Source organism: Pongo pygmaeus, chromosome 12 (genome assembly GCF_028885625.2).
Source record: "Pongo pygmaeus isolate AG05252 chromosome 12, NHGRI_mPonPyg2-v2.0_pri, whole genome shotgun sequence".
NCBI classification, from domain to species: domain Eukaryota; kingdom Metazoa; phylum Chordata; class Mammalia; order Primates; family Hominidae; genus Pongo; species Pongo pygmaeus.
In genome coordinates this window covers 54,316,629-54,339,509 of record NC_072385.2, presented here as the reverse complement: position 1 = coordinate 54,339,509, position 22,881 = coordinate 54,316,629, and the positions used below count along the sequence as shown (strand labels likewise).

Below are 22,881 nucleotides of genomic sequence, written 5' to 3'. Positions count from 1 at the left end.
ATTCAAATTATTTTTTATTCCTTTTTATGACTGTGTATTATTCTATTGTGTACCTGTACCACATTTTCTTTATCCAACCCACCTGGAGGCAATTATCCTAAGTGAATTAACACAGAAACAGAAAAATATATATCACACATTCTCACTTATAAGTGAGAGCTCAACATTGGTTACACACAAACATAAACATGAGAGAAATAGACACTGGAAACTCCAAAAGGGGAAAGGGAAGGAAGAGGACCAGGGATGAAAAACTACCTATTGGGTACTATGATTACTATCTGGGTGATGGGATGGATGGGAGCCCAAATCTTGGCATCATGCAATATACCCACGTAACCAACCTGCACATGTAGCCCTTGAATCCAAATTTTTCAAAAACGTATATGCTTAGTGTTTTTAAAAAAATATTCTCTTGAGGAAAACTGCTGATGGGGAAGGCAACTTTTGACTTCTCAGAACTTAAAGAAATCCCCCTAATGACTTGACAGTGAGCAGGCTCCTATAGACAGAGCCTTGCAGATAAAATCCTTTCAGTCAAGGTCCACCTGGTTCAGTCATGAATATGATTCAGCTACAAATATTACAAAATTAAAATTTAAAATGGCTAAATAAGATTGAAATGTATTTATGTCATGTTAAGAGATGTACAGGCAGGCTATGAAAGTTTCACAATTATCAGCTAACCTGTCCTTTTTATCCCTCTAAACCATTATCTTTTGCATGTAAATAATCCCTACAAACTTCTTTCATGTTCTAAGAAGGCTGCCAGTGCTCCAGCTACCCAGGCATCTGACAAGAGGAATAGAAGAAAGACAAAATGGCCCATATCACAGTTTTTAACTCTCTTTTAAAAGAAAACTTTTCATTCCACAAAAGTGTATATCTCAGATACACATATCTCATTTATAAAAATGTAATTACATTTAAGTACTCTGATGCATAAGACCTTAAAAAGAATGTTCTTGCCGGGCACAGTGGCTCACGCCTGCAATCCCAGCACTTTGGGAGGCCGAGGCGGGTGGATCACAAAGTCAGGAGATCGAGACCATCCTGGCTAACACGGTGAAACCCTGTCTCTACTAAAAATACAAAAAATTAGCCGGGTGTGGTGGTGGGCACCTATAGTCCCAGGTACTCGAGAGGCTGAGGCAGAAGAATGGCCTGAACCCAGGAGGCAGAGCTTGCAGTGAGCTGAGATAGCATCCCTACACTACAGCCTGGGTGACAGAGCGAGACTCCGTCTCAAAAAAATATATGTATGTAATAATAATAATAATAATAATAATAATAATAAAATGTTCTTTATTGTGATACATTGACACATCATGTAAATTCTTGCTTATGTCATTAGTGAGGAAGAGGTGATAGATACCAGGTAGGCATTCTTCTAGTTTTAGTTCATTTTGTGTGCTATAACAGAATGAAATAACTGAGATTGGGTAATTTTTAATGAGCACAAATTTATTTTTCTAATTTTTTGAGACAGGGAAGTCCAAGATCAAGTTGTCAGATTTTGGTGAGATAATTTTTGCTACATTGTGGCATATACGCAGAATATACAGAAAAATGTATCACAGTATTTGCCTAGAGAATTTATAACTTTTTAAATAAAACTAATAATATTAAACAAAGATGACAAAAGTTGACATTATTTATTCTACTTGGCAGGTTCATAGGTGTTTGTTACGTTAATCCAACTTATTTCTGCATTTAGTAAAAATATTTATGCTATCTTACAAGCCTATAGCCAGGTTAAGATATCTTTTTTCTTATAAATAAGAGAGTCAATCATATTCTTCAGACTTAATAAAAGATACAGTAGGTAGGAGTCCAGTATACTTGGTACCATAATAAGTGTATCTTGCAAAAAAAATGAACAAGTAATTAATAGTTTTAAATTAAAACAAAAAATTCTTTGTGGCATAATTTTTTTAAATATGAGAGTTCTTCTTTACTTCAAGAAGACTTTAAGCAAGCAAAAACATTCCAGATATAAAAGATCTAATACTTTAAAATACATTGTAACTGGCATGATATAAAACAGAGAGAGATTCAGTTCAATACTGTATCAACAATTGACACAGTATTCCCATAAAAATCTTTATTGCTACCAGTATCTGGAAACACATTGAGATGTCATTAACTTTATTGCTTGCACATGTGAGTGGCCAAATTCCGCATGTAAGGTAATAAAACTGATATCTTTACCTGGCAGCTACTTTGTTCCAAAGTGATGCCTTTTGCATATAAACTGTATTTCCTATCTGTTCAAGGTTTATCTCATTGTCCTCCAGAAAACAAGGCCCTTCCTGTGACATAGTTTTACAAGATTCCAAGAAGCTCATTTCAGGTCTTTCCCATCATATTCCCTCTAACAGTCTTCTTGTATATGGAAAGCAGTCTCCTGGAAATCTAGTGTTAATATGTCCTTAAGTGGGGAAACTTTCTGATAAGCCTCCAATAACCCCAAGAAAGTTCCAAGGCTATGGCTGATTCTAGGTGCTGTCTGACATTTTCCAAGAGGTATTCTCTGCTTTCCACCCTTGTAATTGAGATTTTAGACATATAAGAGAGAGATAATCTGCCACTTGTTTAAATCCTTGGCAGGCATGTAAATAATAGCCTGTCTGCAAACTTTAGACTGGAAAAGAAAGGAGCTGAACAAATACCAAATGCAGCAAGGACATTCCATGGTCTGCTGTGTTCTGCAGGTGTAAGGAAACCTACTTATAAGTTAGCCTATTCTGCTTCACAAGAAACCTCTGATTTTTAAACATTAGTTTTTATCACATGCTCTCTATGACAGGCACAATTCTAAATGCTTGCCTAATTAAAAACCATTTAATCCCCATGAGAACCTAATAATGTAGGTGCTGCTAGGAACCGTATTTGACACATAAAAAAACTGAAGGCAAGAGAAAGGCTAGGTAACTCTGCAAGATTAAAACAGCTACTAACACAGGAATAGAAAACCAAATATTACATGATCTCACTTATAAGTGTGAGCCAAACATCAAGTACATATGGACACAAAGAAAGGAACAACAGACACCGGGCCTACTTGAGGATAGAAGATGGAAGGCAAGTAAGGACTGAAAATCTACCTGTCAGATACTATGCATATTACCTGGGTGATGAAACAATCCATACACCAAACTCCTGCAACACACAATTTGCCTATATAACAAACGTTCACATGTACCCCTGAACTTAAAATAAAATTTTAAAAAACCAAACAGCTTCTATGTGTTAGCACTATGTTCAGACACATGGAGTTTAGCTTCAGGGCCATTCCCTGAGCTCCCAAAATACTGATTTTCCTCTACTTATTTCCACATGCAACTCATCCAGCTATCTGGATTCTGACTGATTTCAACACATAACCACCCACTGATCATGGCTCCACATGATCAGAGGCTCCATAAGAAAAGCTTAAAAAGTGAATAAATGTAAGACATCAAGCACCCAATTCTTAACCTGCAATTTAATTTGTCTTTTACACACACACTAGCACCACAAACCTGTGTGTGTGTGTGTGTGTGTGTGTTTGTGTGTGTGTTCCAGAAAGGAGGAATTGTTCTTTAGAATCCTCATGGCCTGGTCACCACATAAAAGTCCCACCTCTTAACATTGTTCCAATGGCAATTAAATTTCAACATGAACTTTGGAGAAGACAAACATTAAAACTGCAGCATCCTAGCTGCCTAAAAATCATGTATTTCTCAGGTACAAAATGTTTCATTTCATCCCAAAAGCCCCAAAAGTCTTAGCTCATTATAGTATCCTCTTAAAAGTCTAAGGTCCAGATTCTCATCTAAATATAATCAAAATCAGATACATGTGAAAGTCAAGTATGATTCATTCTGAGGCACATGTTTCTCCAGCTGTGAAATCAAGTAAGTTGTGTACTTCCACAATATAGTGATGGGACAGGCACAGGATGGACAGCCTCATTCTAAAAGAGAGAAATGGAAAATAAAAATAAATAATAAGTCTGTAATAAGTCCAATTCCTACCAAAGCAAACAACATTAAATCTTGAGGTTTGAGAATAATCGTCTTTGGCTCCAAGTCAAACCTTCTCTACACATTGGGGCGAGGGTTGTGCCCCCATGATTTTGCTGGGTGCATCCCAGGAAGTAGCTATCAGAGGTTAGAGTCTCTTGTATACAGCCCTCTACAGGTGGCATCTCACACTGCTGGATCTACAGTTAGGGTTTTGAAGAAAACCCACCCCCCAAAGTTCTACTAGAAATTGCCCTAGTGGACAAACTCTGTGGTGACCCTGTCCTTGTGTCAATTATTTGAGCCCTGAGCCTCTCTAAGGCATATTTTGAAATCTATAATAGGCAAGCCTACAAAATTAGCAACCAGTGGGCACTGCCAAGATTTATATCCTGCACCTTCTGGAATGGTGGATGTAGCCACATGTGAGATCCTTTAAAGCCACTTCTGAAATGGTAAGGATTGCTGCTCAGGAATGTAGGCATCAGAGACTTGAAGTAGCCCTGGGCATTGAGCATCAAGGTCTCAAGGGCTTCCAAGGTCCAGCTTTTAGTATAATTCTATCCCCTAGATATTGGCATTCTAGACCTGTGATGGGAGAAGCAGCACCAGTAATCTCCAAGATGCCATTGGGATCATTCTTCCATTGTCTTGATGAATTGTCTTGATGAAGAAGTAGCTGGCTTCTTCCATTCGTACTAATCTCTATATCAAATAGTTACTTGGCTATATTTTTGGTTTTCTCTTGTTACCTTGCCTTTTCTTTCTTAAAAACAAAGCAACCTTGAGATTTTTTTCAAATATTTACACTTTGTTTATCTTTTCACATAAATTATATCTTCTTTTTTTCATCAACTTTTATTTTAAGTTCCAGGGTACATGTGCAGAATATGCAGGTTTGTTACATAGGTAAACGTGTGTCATGGTGATTCCCTGCACAGATCAGCCCATCACCTAGGTATTAAGCCCAGCATCCATAAGCTTTAAGTTGCTTCTTTCTTCGTGAATTTTACTATTATTAGGTCAAAGAAGTCATGCAGCATCCTCAACAATTTGCTGCCGAGATATTTCTTTTAGCAAATATCCTAGTTCATGGTTCTTAAAGTCTGCCTTCACAAATTGCTGGGACACAAAGATAATTCAGCCAAGTTCTTTACCACTTTATATAAAGGATGGCCCTTCCTCCATTGTGCAATACCATGCTCCTCATTTCCATCTAAGACCTTATCAGAATTACTTCTAGTGTCTATGTTGCTAACAATATTCTGTTTACATTTACTTAGTAATCTTAGAGATGACTTAGGCTTGGCTGTTAGCTCTCCTTCTTCTGAGCCCTCATCAGGAAAGCCCTTAACTCTCTGTTAATGGCAATATAGACTTTTTCTAGTCTCTTCTTTCAAACCCATCCAGCCTCTGCTCATTACCCAGTTCCAAAGCTGACATATGTTTTTTTGTATTTGTTATGGTAAGAATACCACTTCTGGTACCAATTTCTATCTTAGTTTTTTTTGTGTGTGTGCTGCTAGAACAGAATACCTGAGAGAGGGAAATTTATAATTGACAGAAATGTATTTTCTCACAGCTCTGGATACTAAGTTCAACATCATGGCGCTTGCACCTGGCAATGGCATTCTTACTGTGTTATCTCATGGTAAAAGGCTGAATGACAAAAAGGCAAAAGGAAATGAAAGGAGCCATCTTATAATGGCATTAATCCCACCCATGAGAACAGAAGCCTCATAGCTCCATTCTTTAAGGTAACATTACTTACTAGTATTGCAATAGCAGTTAAATTTTGACAAAAGTTTTGGAGGGAACACATATTATAACCTTCTCTGATTTTCTTACCTTTTTGGTTCATCTGGACCCTGGCTAATATTCATCTCAATTAACATAATGGTATTTTTAAAAGGGTTATCTGGCTTCCTCTTTTACATTTTCTCTAATTCCATAGCAAGACATCCATTATGAGTTGAGTTTAAATTTGTGGATTTACCATGTCTTTGAGGCAGGCCATTGTTCCTCTGAAGAAAGAATCTTTTCACATGAGAGAGAATAAAATCTGAGCTCCCAAACTCCACCTCTATTCTTAAATCTCAGATTTTTTTTCGTTTGTTTTGTTTTGTTTTTTGTTTTTTGAGACAGAGTCTCGCTCTGTCGCCCAGGCTGGGGTGCAGTGGCGCAATCTCGGCTCACTGCAAGCTCCGCCTCGCGGGTTCACACCATTCTCTTGTCCCCCTCGCGAGTAGCTAGGGTGCCCGCCCTACAGGTGCCCGCCACCACGTCTGGCTAATTTTTTGTATTTTTAGTAGAGACGGGGTTTCGCCGTGTTAGCCAGGATGGTCTCGATCTCCTGACCTCGTGATCCGCCCTCCTCGGCCTCCCAAAGTGCTGGGATTACAGGCGTGAGCCACTGCGCCCGGCCAAATCTCAGATTTTAAGGCAGTTTATATTTGTGCTAGTCTGTGGCTAATCTCAATGTGTGTTTTAAAAGCCCAATGTTGTTTGGCAGATGATGGCTCTGACCATGGCTATATGCTTAGCTTTTCATGTTTTAGGGTTCAGGGATCCATTACTCCTGCAGAAGATAATTCACTCAGAAACTGAGGATCAGAATCTTTGGAGCTTTCCCTAAACCAAATTTGGCACTTCAGCCCATAGGCTTATAATGGACAGTTGACAACAGTCCTTGATGAGTGATTCCTCCTTGGAAGTCTCACAAAAATAAGTCAAACCCCACTGGCAACAAGTCAACTGGTCCAGAGACTGCAAAGTAGAGACAATGTATTCACAAAACTGAGTTTGACTTTGTTTCTCTGTGAAGTGTATAAATGGAGGAAGTGGGATGGTGGTTAGGAAACCTGAGAGACTATAGACACTCAGAGGAGGATATGGTATAACTCCAGCTTCCACGTGGAGATGAGCTTGTCGATGGGAAGCTTTTACAAAATAACCATAAAGTAAAATAGCTGCTGGAGCCCGCAGGGAAAGGAGGGGCAAAGTGGTGGAAGGAATAGCAGACTGGGAAGTGGATTGGAGTTGCAGCATTTTGTTTAATCACTAATGGACAGTGGTTCTCTTTGGAGAGGAGGGATCCAATTTTAGTGTCTGAACTAGACAATAAAATTCTCTGAATACCTGTCTCCTTATGAGAGGGAGTGGAACAATACGTGATCCCATCTACCAATAACTTTCCATTCTTACCAGTTGTGTCAGAATTTTAGAACTTTTGCAGGGTGGGCGATAGAGCAGAGAAACAGAGAGCACAGACCCTGGTGTCAGGTTCATTGGGTCTGAATTCTAACTATGGTACATATTGTGGTTACTGTGTGACCTTGGGCAAGTTAATCCACCTTTTTGTGGATAAGGCTTTTTTAAAAATTTATTTATTTATTTATTTATTTATTTATTTATTTATTTACTAAGGTAACGTCTTCTATGTAGGGATTTTTTTTTTTTTTTTTTTTCTTGAAACGGAATCTTGCTCTGTTGCCAGGCTGGAGTGCAGTGGCGCTATTTTGGCTCACTGCAACCTCCGCCTCCCAGGCTCAAGCGATTCTCCTGCCTCAGTCTCCGAAGTAGCTGGGACTACAGGCGTGCGCCACCATGCCCAGCTAATTTTTGACGGGGTTTCACCATGTTGGCCAGGATAATCTCTATCTCTTGACCTCATGATCCACCCATCTTAGCCTCCCAATATGTAGGGATATTTTTTAAAAGTTAACATATTTGACACATGTACAAATATTTCTCAGAACATGAAAATTGTAATATACATGTTTGTGCAAATGGAATAATATAACAGAAATATTCTAAACTACTATATGAAAGGGTGTATTTGAAGGTATTATGAAGGTACATAGAGAATTATAGTTTCAGCTTTAATCATCACTGTTATGTGCTTAGCAGAAAGCCAACAGTGTTAAGAGTGCCTTTGTTGAATGCATCATCACCATCATCACTCTCTTCCTCCTCTTTATCCTCAAGGTATCTGGCAACAGTTCTGAAGAGGCATTAGAGTTGATTTATTACTTTGGGGAAATGAGGTGTAAGATGCAGTCCCCAGAAACCTTCAGCTTCTTCCATGGGAGTTTCTCTTTCCACAGGATCCTTTCAGGACACGCCTAGTCAGTAGAGGAGGCCTCCATGGTAAATGAAGTTAATATTCCATGAACTTCTGTCTCTCCCATTCCCCACTGCCCCAAGCAGGATGGTCCACATCTTGTCCTGCTGCTGCCCTTGTTCCTTGTCCCACAGATGGTCCTGCTCAAGGCTCACACCACTCACTGACCCTCCTCCCAGAGTCCTACCTTCACACCCATCATCACTATTCCTGGAAGGTCTCTGCTTCTTCCTGGGCTGCTCAGGGCCATGAGAACTGGACATCTGGTTGCTGCTGGGAAAGGACAAAGCCCATCTTTGACTTGCACAGTTTGCCAAGCTGTTTGTGAAAGAGGACTTTATATGTGACCATTCCCAGGGTGTGCCAGGAAGAGCTCCCCCTGATGCCAGAATTCCCTTGTGTTGGAGCCATCTGTAGGGTCTCTGAGCTTCTACCCTTGCCCTCTGCTTGGAATTCAAATTCAAAGCTCCCTTTGCAGTAGGAGGGATCCACAGGAAAATAGCTTCTGTTGTGGATTTGAGGAACTTACATCTTCTCTATAAACTCTATACTCAAATAAATACATTAAATAACTGGGGGCTTGATAGAGTAGGTGTTTCTGACTATTCAGTGATGCAAGATTTAGAGTAGGGAGAGGTCCTAGATAGTTTTATGTAATAGCTTTTTCTTTTCTTTTTCCTTTTTTCCTTTCAATGTTTTAATTGGCCTATAATAATTGTACATATTTTTCAGGTTCACTGTGATATTTCAATACATGTATACTATGTGTAATAAACCAGCCAGGGTAATTAGCATATCTATCCCTTCAAACATGCATCATTTCTTTTGTTGAGAATATTCAAAACTCACTCATCTAGCTATTCAAAAATTTACACAAAATTGTTATAAATTATAGCCACCCTGTAGTGCTATAGGATATTAGAACCCATTCCTCAGATGTGGCTGTACTTTTGTATTCCTTAACCAAGCTTTGGCTGTCTTCTCTGTCCCCTTCTGTGACTTTAGTAACCACTATTTCACTCTCTACTGCTATGAGATCCAAATTGTTAGCTTCCACATTTGAGCTAGAACATGTGGTATTTATCTTTCTGTGCCTGGTATTTTCCTGAATCTTTTTGTGTCTTTCATTTCTCTGAGCAAGTGCTGAGACGTGAGAAAGGGTGAGGTGGGAGCCCTAAGTTTCTGCTCTTCCAAGTCTTCTCCAATATTTCAAGTTATTTGACCACACTGGTTTGTGACTTCAGGTCAGAACTGTGTTGTTAATATATGTTTAAAAAAAAAACAAATAAATTGTGGGGTAGATATGGGTGCTTGATGTCTTATATTTATTCACATTTTAAGCTCTTCTTATGTTGTCTCTGGCCATGGCCATGATGAGTTTGTGGTTATTAAATCAGTCCTCAGAGGCCTAGATGGGTTGAACATGGAAATTACTTAATAAAAGAAACTCAGGTAGTTGGAATAACAAAGTGGCCCTAAAGCAAAACTGCTTGTGTTGAATATAGTTCCAATAAATATCTGCCATTTGAATTGGTTTAGTTACTTAGTTCTTCTCTGACCCTCAGTCTCTTCATTTGTTAAGTATGGTTCTTAATAGGACCTATATTATTAGGACGTCATGTGGATTAAGTAGGTTCCTGTTAGTCAGCATTAGAATAGTCCCTGGCACAGAGAACATGCAATGAAAGTTTGTGTTAAACGGCCAGATGCAGTGGCTCATGCTTGTAATCCCAGCACTTTGGGAGGCCGAAGTGGGTGGATCACCTGAGGTTAGGAGTTCGAGACCAGCCTGGCCAACATAGTGAAACCCTGTCTCTACTAAAAATACAAAAATTATCCAGGCGTGGTAGCTTATGCCTGTAATCCCAGCTACTTGTAAGGCTGAGGCAGGAGAATCACTTGAGCCTGAGAAGCGGAGATTGCAGTGAGCTGAGATGGCACCACTGTACTACAGCCTGGGTGACAGAGTGAGGATCCATCTCAAAAAAAAAAAAAAAAAAGAAAAGAAAAAAGAAAAAGAAAGTTTATGTTAAATAAAACAGAGGTTTCCTGTGAAGCAGAAGAGGCTAAGTTATAAGTAAGTTTTCTTTATGCCTGCAGAACACAGCAGACCAGGGAAAGTCCTGAATGTATCTTGTATTTCTTGAGCTCCTTTCCTCTCCAGTCTAAGGTTTGCAGACAGGCTTCTATTCACACGCCAGCTAAGTATTTAAACAAGAGGAAGATTATTTCTCAATAACAAGTCTAAAATCTCTATTACAAGCATCAAAAGCAGAAAATACCTACTGGATGATGGCCAGTAGCTCCATCTATCACTCACAGCCTTGAAACATTCTAAGCCATATTGAGTCTTATCAAGAAATTGCCCCACTTGGGCACATATTAACCCTAATGTCCATGATACTCGTTTCTATCTGTGAGAAAACTAACGTAAGGAATAGATGGGAAAGGCCTGAAATGAGCTTCTGGGAATCTTATAAAACTAGGTCAAAGGTCCTTGAAGTTCCTCAGAAAAATAAGGAAAATATTAAAGGGATTGAATGTATGGCTTTCCTGAAAAAGGAATTTCTTTGGGACCAAGGCTGCTACCAATTTATGTCCTAAATTTTGTTATCTTGCATGTGGAATTTGGCCAGTCACCTATGTAAGCAATAAGTGCAGTTTCTCAATGGATTTACCACTACTGGGGACAATAAAGATTTTTATGGGAGTACTTTGTCAATTGTTATTTGTTTTGAATCTCTGTCTGTTTTATGTCTTCCTAGTTGTAACATATTTTATTGTGTATTTTAGAGTATTAGATCTTTTATACCTGGACAGTCATTTCTTGTTTGAAGTTATGTTAAATTTAGAAAAAATCTCATATTTTAAAAATATTTATTATAAAGACATATGCATACATATGTTCATTGCAGCATTGTTCGCTATAGCAAAGACATGGAATCAACCTAAATGCCCATCAATGATAAACTGGATAAAGAAAATGTGGTACATATACACCACGGAATACTATGCAGCCATACAAAAGAATGAGACAATGTCCTTTTCAGGGACATGAATGGAGCTGGAGGCCATTATCCTTAGCAAACTAACACAGGAACAGAAAACCAAAAACTGCATGTTCTCACTTATAAGTGGGAGCTAAGTGATGAGAACAGTTGAACAAATAGTGGGGAAAAACACACACTGGGGCCTTTTGGAGGGTGGAACATGGGAGGAGGGAGAGGGTCAGCAAAAATAACTAAGGGTACTAGGCTTAATACCTGGGTGATGAAATAATCTGTACAACAAACCCCCATTACACAAGTTTACCTCTGTAACAAACTTGCACTTGTACCACTTCACTTAAAATTAAAGTTAAAGGGTGGGCGCGGTGGCTCACGCCTGTAATCTCAGCATTTTGGGAGGCCAAGGCAGGTGGATCATGAGGTCAGGAGATCGAGACCATTCTGGCTAACACGGTGAAACCCCGTCTCTACTGAAAAAAAAAAAAAAAAAAAACAACTTAGCCGGGCGTGGTGGTGGGCGCCTGTAGTCCCAGCTACTCTACTCGGGAGGCTGAGGCAGGAGAATGGTGTGAACCCAGAAGGCGGAGCTTGCAGTGAGCTGAGATTGCACCACTGCACTCCAGCCTGGGTGACAGAGCGAGACTCCATCTCAAAAAAAAAAAAAAAAATTAAAGTTAAAAAAAGAAAGAAAATATTATGCCATAAAGTATTTTTATCTTAAATTTTAAAAAAATTAATTGCTTGTTTAATTTTCACAAGATAAATATGTCATGGTACCAAGTATACTGGATGCTTCCCTACTATATCCTTTGTTAACGGAAGAATATGTCTGAATCTCTTATTTATAGAAAAAAATAGGAATCATTCTCTGGTTGTAATCATTTTAAAAGGTATAACTACTTTTTGTAAAAGCAGAAAAAAATTTGGATTAATTTAACAAACACATATGAACCAGTGAGAATAAACAATGTTAACATTTGTCATCTTTGTTTAATATCATTAGTTTTTGTTTTTATTTTTTGAGACAGTTCCCTGTTCTATCACCCAGGCTGGAGTGCAGTGGCACAACCACAACTCACTGCAATCTCAACTTCCAAGCTCAAACAATCCCCCACCTTAGCCTCTTAAGTAGCTGAGACTAGAGGCATGTGCCACCATATCTGGATATATATATATATACATATATATATACTTTTTTTTGTAGAGATGGGGTCTTACTGTGTTGCCCAGGCTGGTCTTGAATTCCTGGGCTCAAGTGATCCTCTCATCTCAGTCTCCCAAAGTGCTGGGATGACAGGCTTGAGCCACCACACCAGGCCCATCATCAGTTTTTATATAAAGAAAAAAAAACCTTAAAATTGCTAGGCAAATATTATGACAAATTGTAATATATATTCTTACATTTCAGATTTTTATTTTTTAAACTGTATGAGAATTAATTAATAAGTAAAATTTAGTATTAATCTGTCTTTTAAAACCATATATAAAGTTTATCAAATAGCTTATAACTTCTTGCAATTGAATTTTTGTATTCAATGTTATGGCTTTGATACTAGTCCAAGTTGAAATATAGCTATCTACTTTATTCGATTTAAATTCTGTTTAGTATTTTATTATATTTTGTTAATCCATTTGTCCCAATTCATATACTTATCTCTCTTTCTGTGAAAATTCAGGTTAGTTTTTTCTTCCTAATTTTGCATTCTGATTGGCTTTTATTACCTGAATTATAAATGACTATTCTATGATGATTCTGATAAATATTCAACTTCACCACACAATCTTTGACTTCATACTAACAAACAGTTGACTTCACATGGACAATTTCAGTGAAGGCTGACTTTATATTTAGCTCCTTTAAGCTTCCTTAGGCATAAGCTCTCTACAATTCTCACATTGAGAATATCTGTATTTTGTTAGCTCAAACCTTGTTAGACATGTTAAATGTTTAGAAATGTAAATTTAACCTACCTCTTGAGGTAGGTCTTGAGAGGTTTGTGAGCCTAAAAAGACATGGAGGAACCACTTAATGCCACAAGCACATTGTTCTAAATTATTTGGAATCAGTTAATTCCTCCCCATCTCTTAGCCATGCCTGACACCAAAGAGGAGCCTCTAAATTTACAGGCAATAGAAGGAAATCTACTGTTCTCTGCTCCTCTCTGGGTTACTAGGGGACATGGGAGCCCTCAGTTGTTTTCTGCTGAGCAAGAGCAAAGTCCACCTTGGACTTACACAGCTTGCCAAATTGTTTTCCAGAAGGGGACCTGAGTTGTGACCACTCCCAGTGTGTGCCAGGAAAAGGCTCGTACGGGTGCCAGAATCTCTTACTGTCAATGCCCTCTCTAGGTCCCAAAACTCACCATTTGCCCCCACCCCTTTTGCTTAAATGACGTGGTTCTTATCTCAGATCCTGATATAAAGCTCCTACAGCTACCTGGCCTGAGAAGCCAACTCAGACTCAGCCAACAGGTAAGTGGGCATTACAGGAGAAGGGCACTTCTAACAGGCACTGTAGATCTAAAATCTTCTGGAAGATACAGCATGAGTTTCTGTCCAAGAGGTTTTAGCTATAATGAAGCCTCAGTGGGATCCAAAGTTGTTTTTCAGTTACTGAGTCTGTATAAATCCCCACTCTCAAGAGAAACATTTGAAGGTATGGGTGTCTCAGAGGACCTTCCTGGTCTCAGAAATTCTGAGAGGAGGTTTTAAGGAAGGTAATAGATGCTTTGCTCTCCATCTCTCAGAACCCCCTTCTCTGTGTTCTCCTATAGAGATTGTTGATTTGCCTCTTAAGCAAGAGATTCATTGAAGCTCAGCATGGCTCAGACCAGCTCATACTTCATGCTGATCTCCTGCCTGATGTTCCTGTCTCAGAGCCAAGGTAAGATCTCTTTTCCACCAAGCAACTGTTTCTAGCCCTGAAGACTTCACTCTATCCCCAAGCATACGGGTCTACTTGAAAAAAAAAAAAAAGCAGAGTCACCGTTAAGGGTTGTTTTGTGGTTTTTAGTGATCTTTATTGCTGATCTCTTCACGTTTATATACATCCACACCTCATTAAGGAGTTGCAGCTAGAATTTAAAATGACCCCTTGTAAGTGACTGCTGCAGTTGGCATGAGTTTATCTGATTAAATTTATACATGATGGTGGATTTGGGGATGTCTGTGTGTAGAGAGTCACTAATGGGGTGGAGAACTGAAGAGAGCCTTGTGTTCAGGGAAACCAAGACAGGCTTGAGAAAGTAGAAGCCTGAGTCCTTCAAGGTAGAAGAGCCTGAGCTCCAGACATAAAAGGGAAACTGAAGACTTGTTTCTTTGGCCTATTCATTCTATTTTTTTTCCCCTGATCAAAGAAACCAAAGAGAGAAGATGTAGGATGCAGGAGCAAAAGTGAGCAGTCATCCCATAATAGACTGGATTCTTCTGTTTCTATAAAGGAACCTCAGAAGCTCTTACTTCACCTTCAAGCCTTTTCCATACCCTGAGAGCCTCCTTTAATTGTCTCTTCTTTTTCAGGCCAAGAGGCCGAGACAGAGTTGCCCCAGGCCCGGATCAGCTGCCCAGAAGGCACCAATGCCTATGGCTCCTACTGCTACTACTTTAATGAAGACCGTGAGACCTGGGTTGATGCAGATGTGAGTGAGGAGAGCAGTGTGGGAAGGGAGGCTCATGAAGGGAGGGGAAGCTGCCACTCTCCAGTGTGTTCAGTGGCTGCAATGAGATGAGACTGAACCCCTCGCTATACTATCATCAGCCCCAAACTTTCCAATCTACTTTATCCCATTATTCAGCACATTCCCAGCACAAAGAACCTGGTGGTCAGTGACAGCATCATCATGGACATTACTGTGCTGTCCTTTTTCTGACCCATCCTCTTGGAGGACTCGGTATATCCGTCACACCTTCCTCCTCCACTGAGTGCTCCATTTTCTTCTGCAACAGCTCTATTGCCAAAACATGAATTCGGGCAACCTGGTGTCTGTGCTCACCCAGGCCGAGGGTGCCTTTGTGGCCTCACTGATTAAGGAGAGTGGCACTGGTGACTTCAATGTCTGGATTGGCCTCCATGACCCCAAAAAGGTAGGCTGCAGCCTTCTTTATCTCCTAATGATCAGGTTTGAGAAGTAAGAAGGAGGTTCAAGTTCTGGTCTCTTAAGTACCAGCTTTTATCGCTTTCCAGAAATCAGGCTGTTTACAGATCCTCTAATGTCCTGTGTAGCAAGGTGCACTGTAGATGATTGGAGATATAAGTGAAAGGCTGAATATCCTAGGTGTCCTGGTCATTCATAAATAAACTTATTCTGTTTACAGTCAACAAATCATCTTTATGCACCAACTTCTTACCTATTTTGTTACTGTCAGAGTCACAAGAGAGACTAGATTGCCGACTGTATAGAAAAGGAGACTTGTGGTAAAGAATCTACTGCTGTACTGCTGGCATTTGGGAACCTGGTAGTATACTAAATAATATAATATGTCAACAACTAATGGTCAGCCAATGCTATGCTGGATATGAGGGTCCTGGGCCACAAAGACAAAAAATTAGGAACCACTTTTTAAGTGAGCTACTTTGGGTCTCTATGTCAAATTCATAACACTTATTTCTTGGTGAAACACAGTTAATGAGTTGGACAGTTCAGGAAAGAGGAAGTTTAGAGCAATAGCAAAGGAAAGGAAACAATATTTAGCAAGGTTTATTCTTCCTTTGTGTCTTAGCATGTTTCTGAGTGTGCACACAGGCCCAGTGATTCCATGTATTTTTGAGTGACCACTGCCTCTGTTCTGGCCCTTCCCCATCTAGAACCGTCGCTGGCACTGGAGCAGTGGGTCCCTGGTCTCCTACAAGTCCTGGGGCATTGGAGCCCCAAGCAGTGTTAATCCTGGCTACTGTGTGAGCCTGACCTCAAGCTCAGGTGAGAGGCAGAGAATCCATCCACCTGTTTCTGTTCTCTCCTGCTTAGCTCCAGGGATGGAACTGGGACTGGGACAGAGGAAAGGTGAACTCCTCATTAAGGAAATGGATGTTTGGTTTTTGTCCTGAGTCCTAAAGCCAGGAGGGTCATACTCTTTCTGGTCTCCCAATTCTAACTCTTCTCATTGACTTATAGGATTCTGGAAATGGAAGGATGTGCCTTGTGAAGACAAGTTCTCCTTTGTCTGCAAGTTCAAAAACTAGGGGCAGCTGGAAAATACATGTCTAGAACTGATCCAGCAATTACTACGGAGTCAAAAATTAAACCGGACCATCTCTCCAACTCAACTCAACCTGGACACTCTCTTCTCTGCTGAATTTGCCTTGTTAATCTTCAGTACTTTTACCTACCCCAGTCTTTGGAACCCTAAATAATAAAAATAAACATGTTTCCACTGTTGTGCTGTCTTACTGTGTCTGCTATTTCCACAGCTGATGCCTGGGTGGTTGAGATGAGAGTGATTACAACAAAGCTTTCTCTGGCCTATCCACTTTTTAAAAGTCCATCCACATACCATGCATATTGGAATTCAGTGTTTATGAACATATGTGGCTTTGCTTATGACAAAGTTAACAAGATGGAGATCGACCAAAAAATCACATGCTGGCATATCTCAAAGATATTTTGCATTCAGTTCCAGATCACTGTAATAAGGGTAATGTCACAGAAAAGCAAGTTACACAGGTTTTTTTTTTTTTTTGCTTCCCATTGCATATTAATGTTTTGTTTACACTATACTGTAGTCTATTATATGAGCAATAACATTATGTCTAAAAAAGAAATATACATGCTTTAATGAAATAGTACTTTATTGCTAAAAAATGCTAACAATCATCTGAGCCTTCAGCAAGTAGTATTCTTTTGCTGGTGAATGGTCTTGCCTCAATGTTGATGGCTGCTGCCTGAGCAGGGCAGTGGTTGCTGAAGGTTAGGGTGGCTGTGGAAGTTTCTTAAAATAAGACTACAATGAAGTTGACTACATTGATTTGATTCTTCCTTTCATGAATGATTTCTGTATAGCATGTAATATTGTTTGATAGCATTTTTCCCACAGTACAACTTCTTTTAAATTGGAGTCGGCCTCTCCAAACCCTGCTGCTTCTTTATCAACTAAGTTTATATGTTGTTCTAAACCCTATGTTGTCATTTTAACAATGTTCACAGCACCTTTGTCAAGAGTGGATTCCATTTCAGGAAACCACTTTCTCTGCTCATCCATAAGAAGCTGCTCCTTATCCTTTCAAGTTTTATCATAAGATTGCAGCAATTCAGTCACCTCTTCATGCTGCATTTCTAATTTTAGTTCTCTTGATATTTCCACTACACTCACAGTTACTTCCTTCATGGAAATCTTGATCCTTTCAAAGTTATCCATGAAGGTTGGAATCAGTTTCTTCCAATCTCCTGTAAATAATGATATATTGACCTCCTGCCTTAAATCAAAAATGTTCTTAGTGGTATCTAGAATGGTGTATTCTTTCCAGATGGTTTTCAGTTTACTTTGCCCAGATCCATCAGAGGAATCACTATGTATGGCAGCTATAGCTGCGTGACATGTATTTGTTAAATAATAAGAATTGAAAAGTGAAATTACTTTTTGATCCCTAGGCTGCAAAACAGATTTTGTGTTAGAAGTGGGCATGAAAAAATCATAAATCTTCTTGCATATATCTGTGTTCCTAGGTGACAATGTGCATCATCAATGAGCAGTAATATTTTTGAAAAATCTTTTTTCTGATACATAGGTCTCAACAAGTAGGATTAAAATATTCAGTAAACTATGCTATAAACAGATACTCTCATCCAGGCTTTAGTGTCACAACCTTTATTATCTTAGCTAGATCTTCTGGATAACTTGCTAAAGCTTCTCCATCAACACTTGCTGCTTTACCTTGAACTTTTATGTTATGGAGACAGCTTCTTTCCTGAAACCTCATAAACCAGCCTCTGCTAGCTTCAGACTTTTCTTAGGCAGTTTCCTCAACTCTCTCAGCCTTCATAGAATGTTGCTGACTTTCTGCAAGTCAGCAATAAGGACGTGATTTTTAAATTATTTGTGTGTTCACTGGAGTAACACTTTTAACTTTCTTCAAGAACTTTTCCTTTTTATTCACAACTTGGCTGTTTGGGACAAGTGGCCTCATTTTTAGCCTGTCTCAGTTTGGACATGCCTTCCTCACTAAGCTCAATCATTTCTAGCTCTTAATTTAACTCAAATAATGTGCAATTCTTCCTTTCACTTGAAGAATTAGAGGCCATGGGAGTTATTAATTGGCCTAATTTCAATATTATTGTGTCTCTGGGAATAGGGAGGCCAGAGAAAAGGGAGAGAGCTGGGGAAGTGGCCAGTGAGTAGTCAGAACACACGCATTTATTGATTAAGTTCATAATTTTATATGTTTCATTGAAGCCCAAAATAATAATAGTAACATCAAAGATCACTGATCACAGATCACAACAGATATAATAATAATAGTAAAGTTTTAAATATTGCAAAATTACCAAAATGTGACCCAAAGACTTGAAGTGAGTACATGATATTGGAAAACAGCACTGATAGACTAGTTCAATGTAGAGTTGTCACAAACCTTCCACTAAAACAAAAACCAAAAATGCAATATCTGTCAAGCACAATAAAATGAGGTATGCTTGTATTCACATAAACCCAGTTCAAGTTACAGAGGTGATTGTTGATGGTCTACAGATGGCTGGAGTATTTGATATTCATGAGATATTTGTATAGCTATGGTCTGAGGATGTCGCATCTTTGCTCCACATGCAAATTGAAGCCACAAAGGAAATGGTAATTTAAGGAAAATTTTCAGATCTGGAGTGCTGAATGCATAGTGGAATAACCTAGAGACTTGAAATCCAGCAACAGTTGTTACATGGCTCTCCTTGAATACATAATAAATCAATAAATAGTTAAAATATCCAGGCATACTTAGTTACCTCCTTGAAGATTATATCTCCAGATACAAATTCTGAAGTTCTGAGTCTAAGGAGTTTAACAAATTAATTTTGTGAAGACCCAATTCAGACCATAATACCATCCATATCAATAGTACCATTATATGTGATTTGATAAAACAATCTAATTTAAAAACACAGGTTGTTCGATTAAAACAACCACCACAATAACAAAATCAAGATCCAATTATGTGTTATCCATAGATCTGGCTTAAATTTACAGAGTTACTAAATGTTTTCTTTCAAGTGTTTGATAGTTTTATCTCTTAAATATAAATCTATATTTCATTTTGAATCAATCTCTATATACAGTGTAAGAAATAGAACAAAATGCATTCCTTAGCATATAGCTATTTTGTTGTTCCAGCACCATTTGCTACAGGATATTCTTCCCTCTTGAATTTACATGATACAGTTGGCAACAAACAACTAACTATAAGGCTAGAAGTTTGTTTCTGAAATCCGCATTCTATATCATTGATAATTCATGTTTGTCATTATGACAATTCTATACAATCTTTATTGCTTTAGCTTTGTAATAAGTTCTAAAAATCTGAAACCGTAACTGTAATAATTTGTGTTCTTTACCAAAATTGTTTTGTCTATTCTTGACTAATATTGTTTTGGCTGTTCTGAATTTCCATATGAATATTAGGATCAACTTGACAATTTCTGCAAAAGGCAGCTGAGACTTTGATGGGGATTAAGACAAATCTATAGGTCAATTTAGAGAGTACTTTCACCTTAATATTTAGTCCCTGATCAATGAACACAAACTCTCTTTTCACTTATTCAGATCTTCTCTGCTTTCATTTAACAATGTTCTGTAGTTTCTAGTGTACAAGATTTGCATTTCTTAAAATGTTATTTGTTTTGATATTATTGTAATGAAAATGTTTTCTTGATATTATTTTAAATTGTTTCTTTCTACCATATGGTTTTCCCTAGAGAATATATCTTGTGTGTTCTAGAAGGATGTGTATTTTGCTGACATTAGGTGAAGCATTCATTCTATATATGTTTGTATGGTTTAGTGAATTTAGAATATATTTAAAGTGTTCTACTTTCTTGTTGAACTTCTAAGTGTTCTACCCATTAATAAAAGTGTGCATTGAAGACTCCAACTACTACTGTTCAATCACCTGTTTCTCCCTTCACTTCTCCCAGATTTTGCTTTATGCATTTTGGGACTCTGTTGTTATTTGTACAGGTATCTACAATTATTACATCTTTCTGAAAGACTAACCACTTTGTCATTATAAAATGCTCCTCCTTTCCTCTAGTAACACTTTATGCTTTAATGTCTAACATGTCCAGTAACATTTTTTGCTTTAGTGTCTAACATGCCTGTCGTTAGAACAGACACTTCAGTGTTCTTACGGTTGCTGTTTGTATGACGTATCTTTTCCTGATTTTTTACTTTCAAACTACTGTATCTGTTTCATGAAAGGGCCACATATGTGAAGAAACTGGCAAATGAAGGAGGAGATGAGAAGAGAAAGAACAAAGCAAACAAATCCAGTTTGTCAGTAAGGGGTGATTTATTAGAGAACTTACAGACAGAAGTGTGGTCTTGGTGGCAGCAAGACAGGCAGATCTCTGAACCATAACATCCCAGGCCCAGTGCTTATACACCATAGGGAAAGGGGGTGCATGCTTTCTAGGGACAATTAAAGGCAACCTTCCAGAACAAGGAAAAATGCTGTATGTGTCATAATTTGTAATTTGTATGATAATATTAAGGTTGCTTTGATCTAAAGGAAAGATTTAGAGTGAGTGCATATTCTTGCACCAAAGACAGTAAATAAGCCAGGCACAGTGGCTCACACCTGTAACCCCAGCTATTTGGGAGGCCAGGGGAAATGGATTGCTTTAGACAGGAGTTTGAGACCAGCCTGGGCAATATAGTGAAACCCTGTCTCTACTAAAAATACAAAAATTAGCCGGATGTGGTGACATGAGATGAGCCTGTCATCGCAGCTACTGAGGAGGCTGAGGCAGGAAGATCACTTGAACCCAGGGGGACAGAAGCTGCAGTGAGCTGTGATCATGCCACTGCACTCCAGCCTGAGTGACAGAAGCAAGACCCTGTCTCAAAAAAAGAAAAAAAAGGAAAGACAGTAAATAAAGAATCAGGAGGTATTCCTGGGACTGGGGTTAAGCAGAAGTCAATATAGCAGATTAGCATCCAAGATGGAGTCACTTTTGTCTCCGTACTCCACAGCTCTAATCAGGCTCTTATAATCTCACACACCCACTTGTTCCACAATGGTCCCTGAGCTGGGGATATGGTAGGGTGGGGGGCACTGCAGTCATTTTGATGGTGTGGGTAACAGGTTACATCAATTTGTTTTCTACATGTAAGCAGAGGTTACAGCAGTAATATGAACAACAGGTGATGATACCTATGCTATGTATAAGAAACAGAATTAATAATGCCTTTTGCCACCATGTTCTCCAGGAGCCACAAAAAAAAAAGAGGAGAGCCTTTGGGAGAAAGGGTAGAGTCAGAAAGAAAAGGCAGTTATTTGTTCATGTGTGTCCTGTAGGACTGAAGTTATATTGCTGGAATTATTAAGAATTTTATTATTATTATATTAGTAATATTAAATATTATTATTATATTAATAATATTAAATATTATTATTATAGTAAATAATAAAATAATAATATTATTAAATTATTAAGAATATGTACACAGCATCCAGCCTTCATAATGGCACAAGTCCCCCCTTGTGCACCATTAAGACATCTATTGCTGAAAAAGCAGATTAACACGCCTTCCGTTTTATACCGCAAGGTAGAGGAAACATTCCTCAGTCAGACATTTCATAAAACATTTAGGTAATGGAGACACAACTACTTTACATAAAGCCTGTTTATATATTTTAACTTTCATAATCCTATTAACCTTTATATTTTTATATTCTAGGATCCAGGAACTTCTTTTCTCCATCCCCAGACCATTTGACTTTTTTTCTGTGGAAAAGGATTTGGGTTTAGAGACTTAGGCTCTTTAACGTTGGGGGGCTAGGAGGGGCTCCTTTTGGTCCACTCAACCTTCAATCGTGTTGTATGAAGACCTTTGTTTTAATCCTAGTAATTTCCATTGTATTCTTTCATTTTTTAATAATCATCTAAAGATTTTCACCCTGCTGCCTGAGTCCCATGTCTCTCCTGTTTCTTTTTCTTCTCAGTTTCATCCCTATGAATGTTTTCTTCATTCACCTTGTTTCTTAATATTTGTTTAAAAATGTCTACCTTTCTGAGATGAGTCCATTCACTCTCCCTCCTGCCTTCTCCCATTCTCTTGTTAATAAACTTAGTGTTTTTATTAACATCTGTGAGACCCACGAGAGGAAGCTCAGACAGCAAATTTGATAAGGCTTCTTGAACTGATATTTAACCCTGCAGGAGTAAAGTCACATGAGGTTCCCATGTAGAAGGGGTCATCTTAACCACAGCATTTACCCTGACCTAAGTAATGGGCATACTCAGTGGCGAATATCCCTGTCACCATAAAGCCAGGCCCATGTGGCTTTCATAGAAAGCATATCAACTGCTTCATCTAAAGTGCTTTACTTGGCATTTATAGGGAGAGCCAAACAGCTCCTTTCCTCAGGATAAACAGAACTCACAATGGCTTTCATCCAGTCCACCAGGCTGGTGGTTCCCTCGGGATTTACCTCGTGTGTCTGGAAAATTTATACCCATTTGCAATTGTTCAATAGTGAGTTGTGGGTCCTGCATTAACCCAAACATGCTATTTCACTCTGCAGCATTTGAAACCAAAGATA

General features: G+C 38.6%; 1 protein-coding gene across 1 annotated transcript; it reads left to right on the top strand.

Moving 5' to 3' along the window:
• Positions 1–13,568: 13,568 nt before the first annotated feature.
• LOC129030458 (lithostathine-1-alpha) lies at positions 13,569–16,510 on the top strand. Its single transcript, XM_054475784.1, has 6 exons — positions 13,569–13,610; positions 13,913–14,022; positions 14,658–14,776; positions 15,084–15,221; positions 15,943–16,054; positions 16,250–16,510. Exons 2-6 carry the CDS (start codon positions 13,959–13,961, stop codon positions 16,315–16,317), a joined length of 501 nt encoding a protein of 166 aa, XP_054331759.1. The 5' UTR covers positions 13,569–13,610; positions 13,913–13,958; the 3' UTR covers positions 16,318–16,510.
• Positions 16,511–22,881: the final 6,371 nt, after the last annotated feature.

What these genes read in the sequence shown, in the direction of transcription:
- LOC129030458 (XM_054475784.1), top strand. Translation starts at nt 13,959, where the DNA reads ATGGCTCAGACCAGCTCATACTTCATGCTGATCTCCTGCCTGATGTTC. An exon ending in AGACCTGGGTTGATGCAGAT is followed by an intron (nt 14,777 to 15,083) that starts GTGAGTGAGGAG and finishes CTTCTGCAACAG; the next exon opens with CTCTATTGCCAAAACATGAA. An exon ending in GCCTCCATGACCCCAAAAAG is followed by an intron (nt 15,222 to 15,942) that starts GTAGGCTGCAGC and finishes TTCCCCATCTAG; the next exon opens with AACCGTCGCTGGCACTGGAG.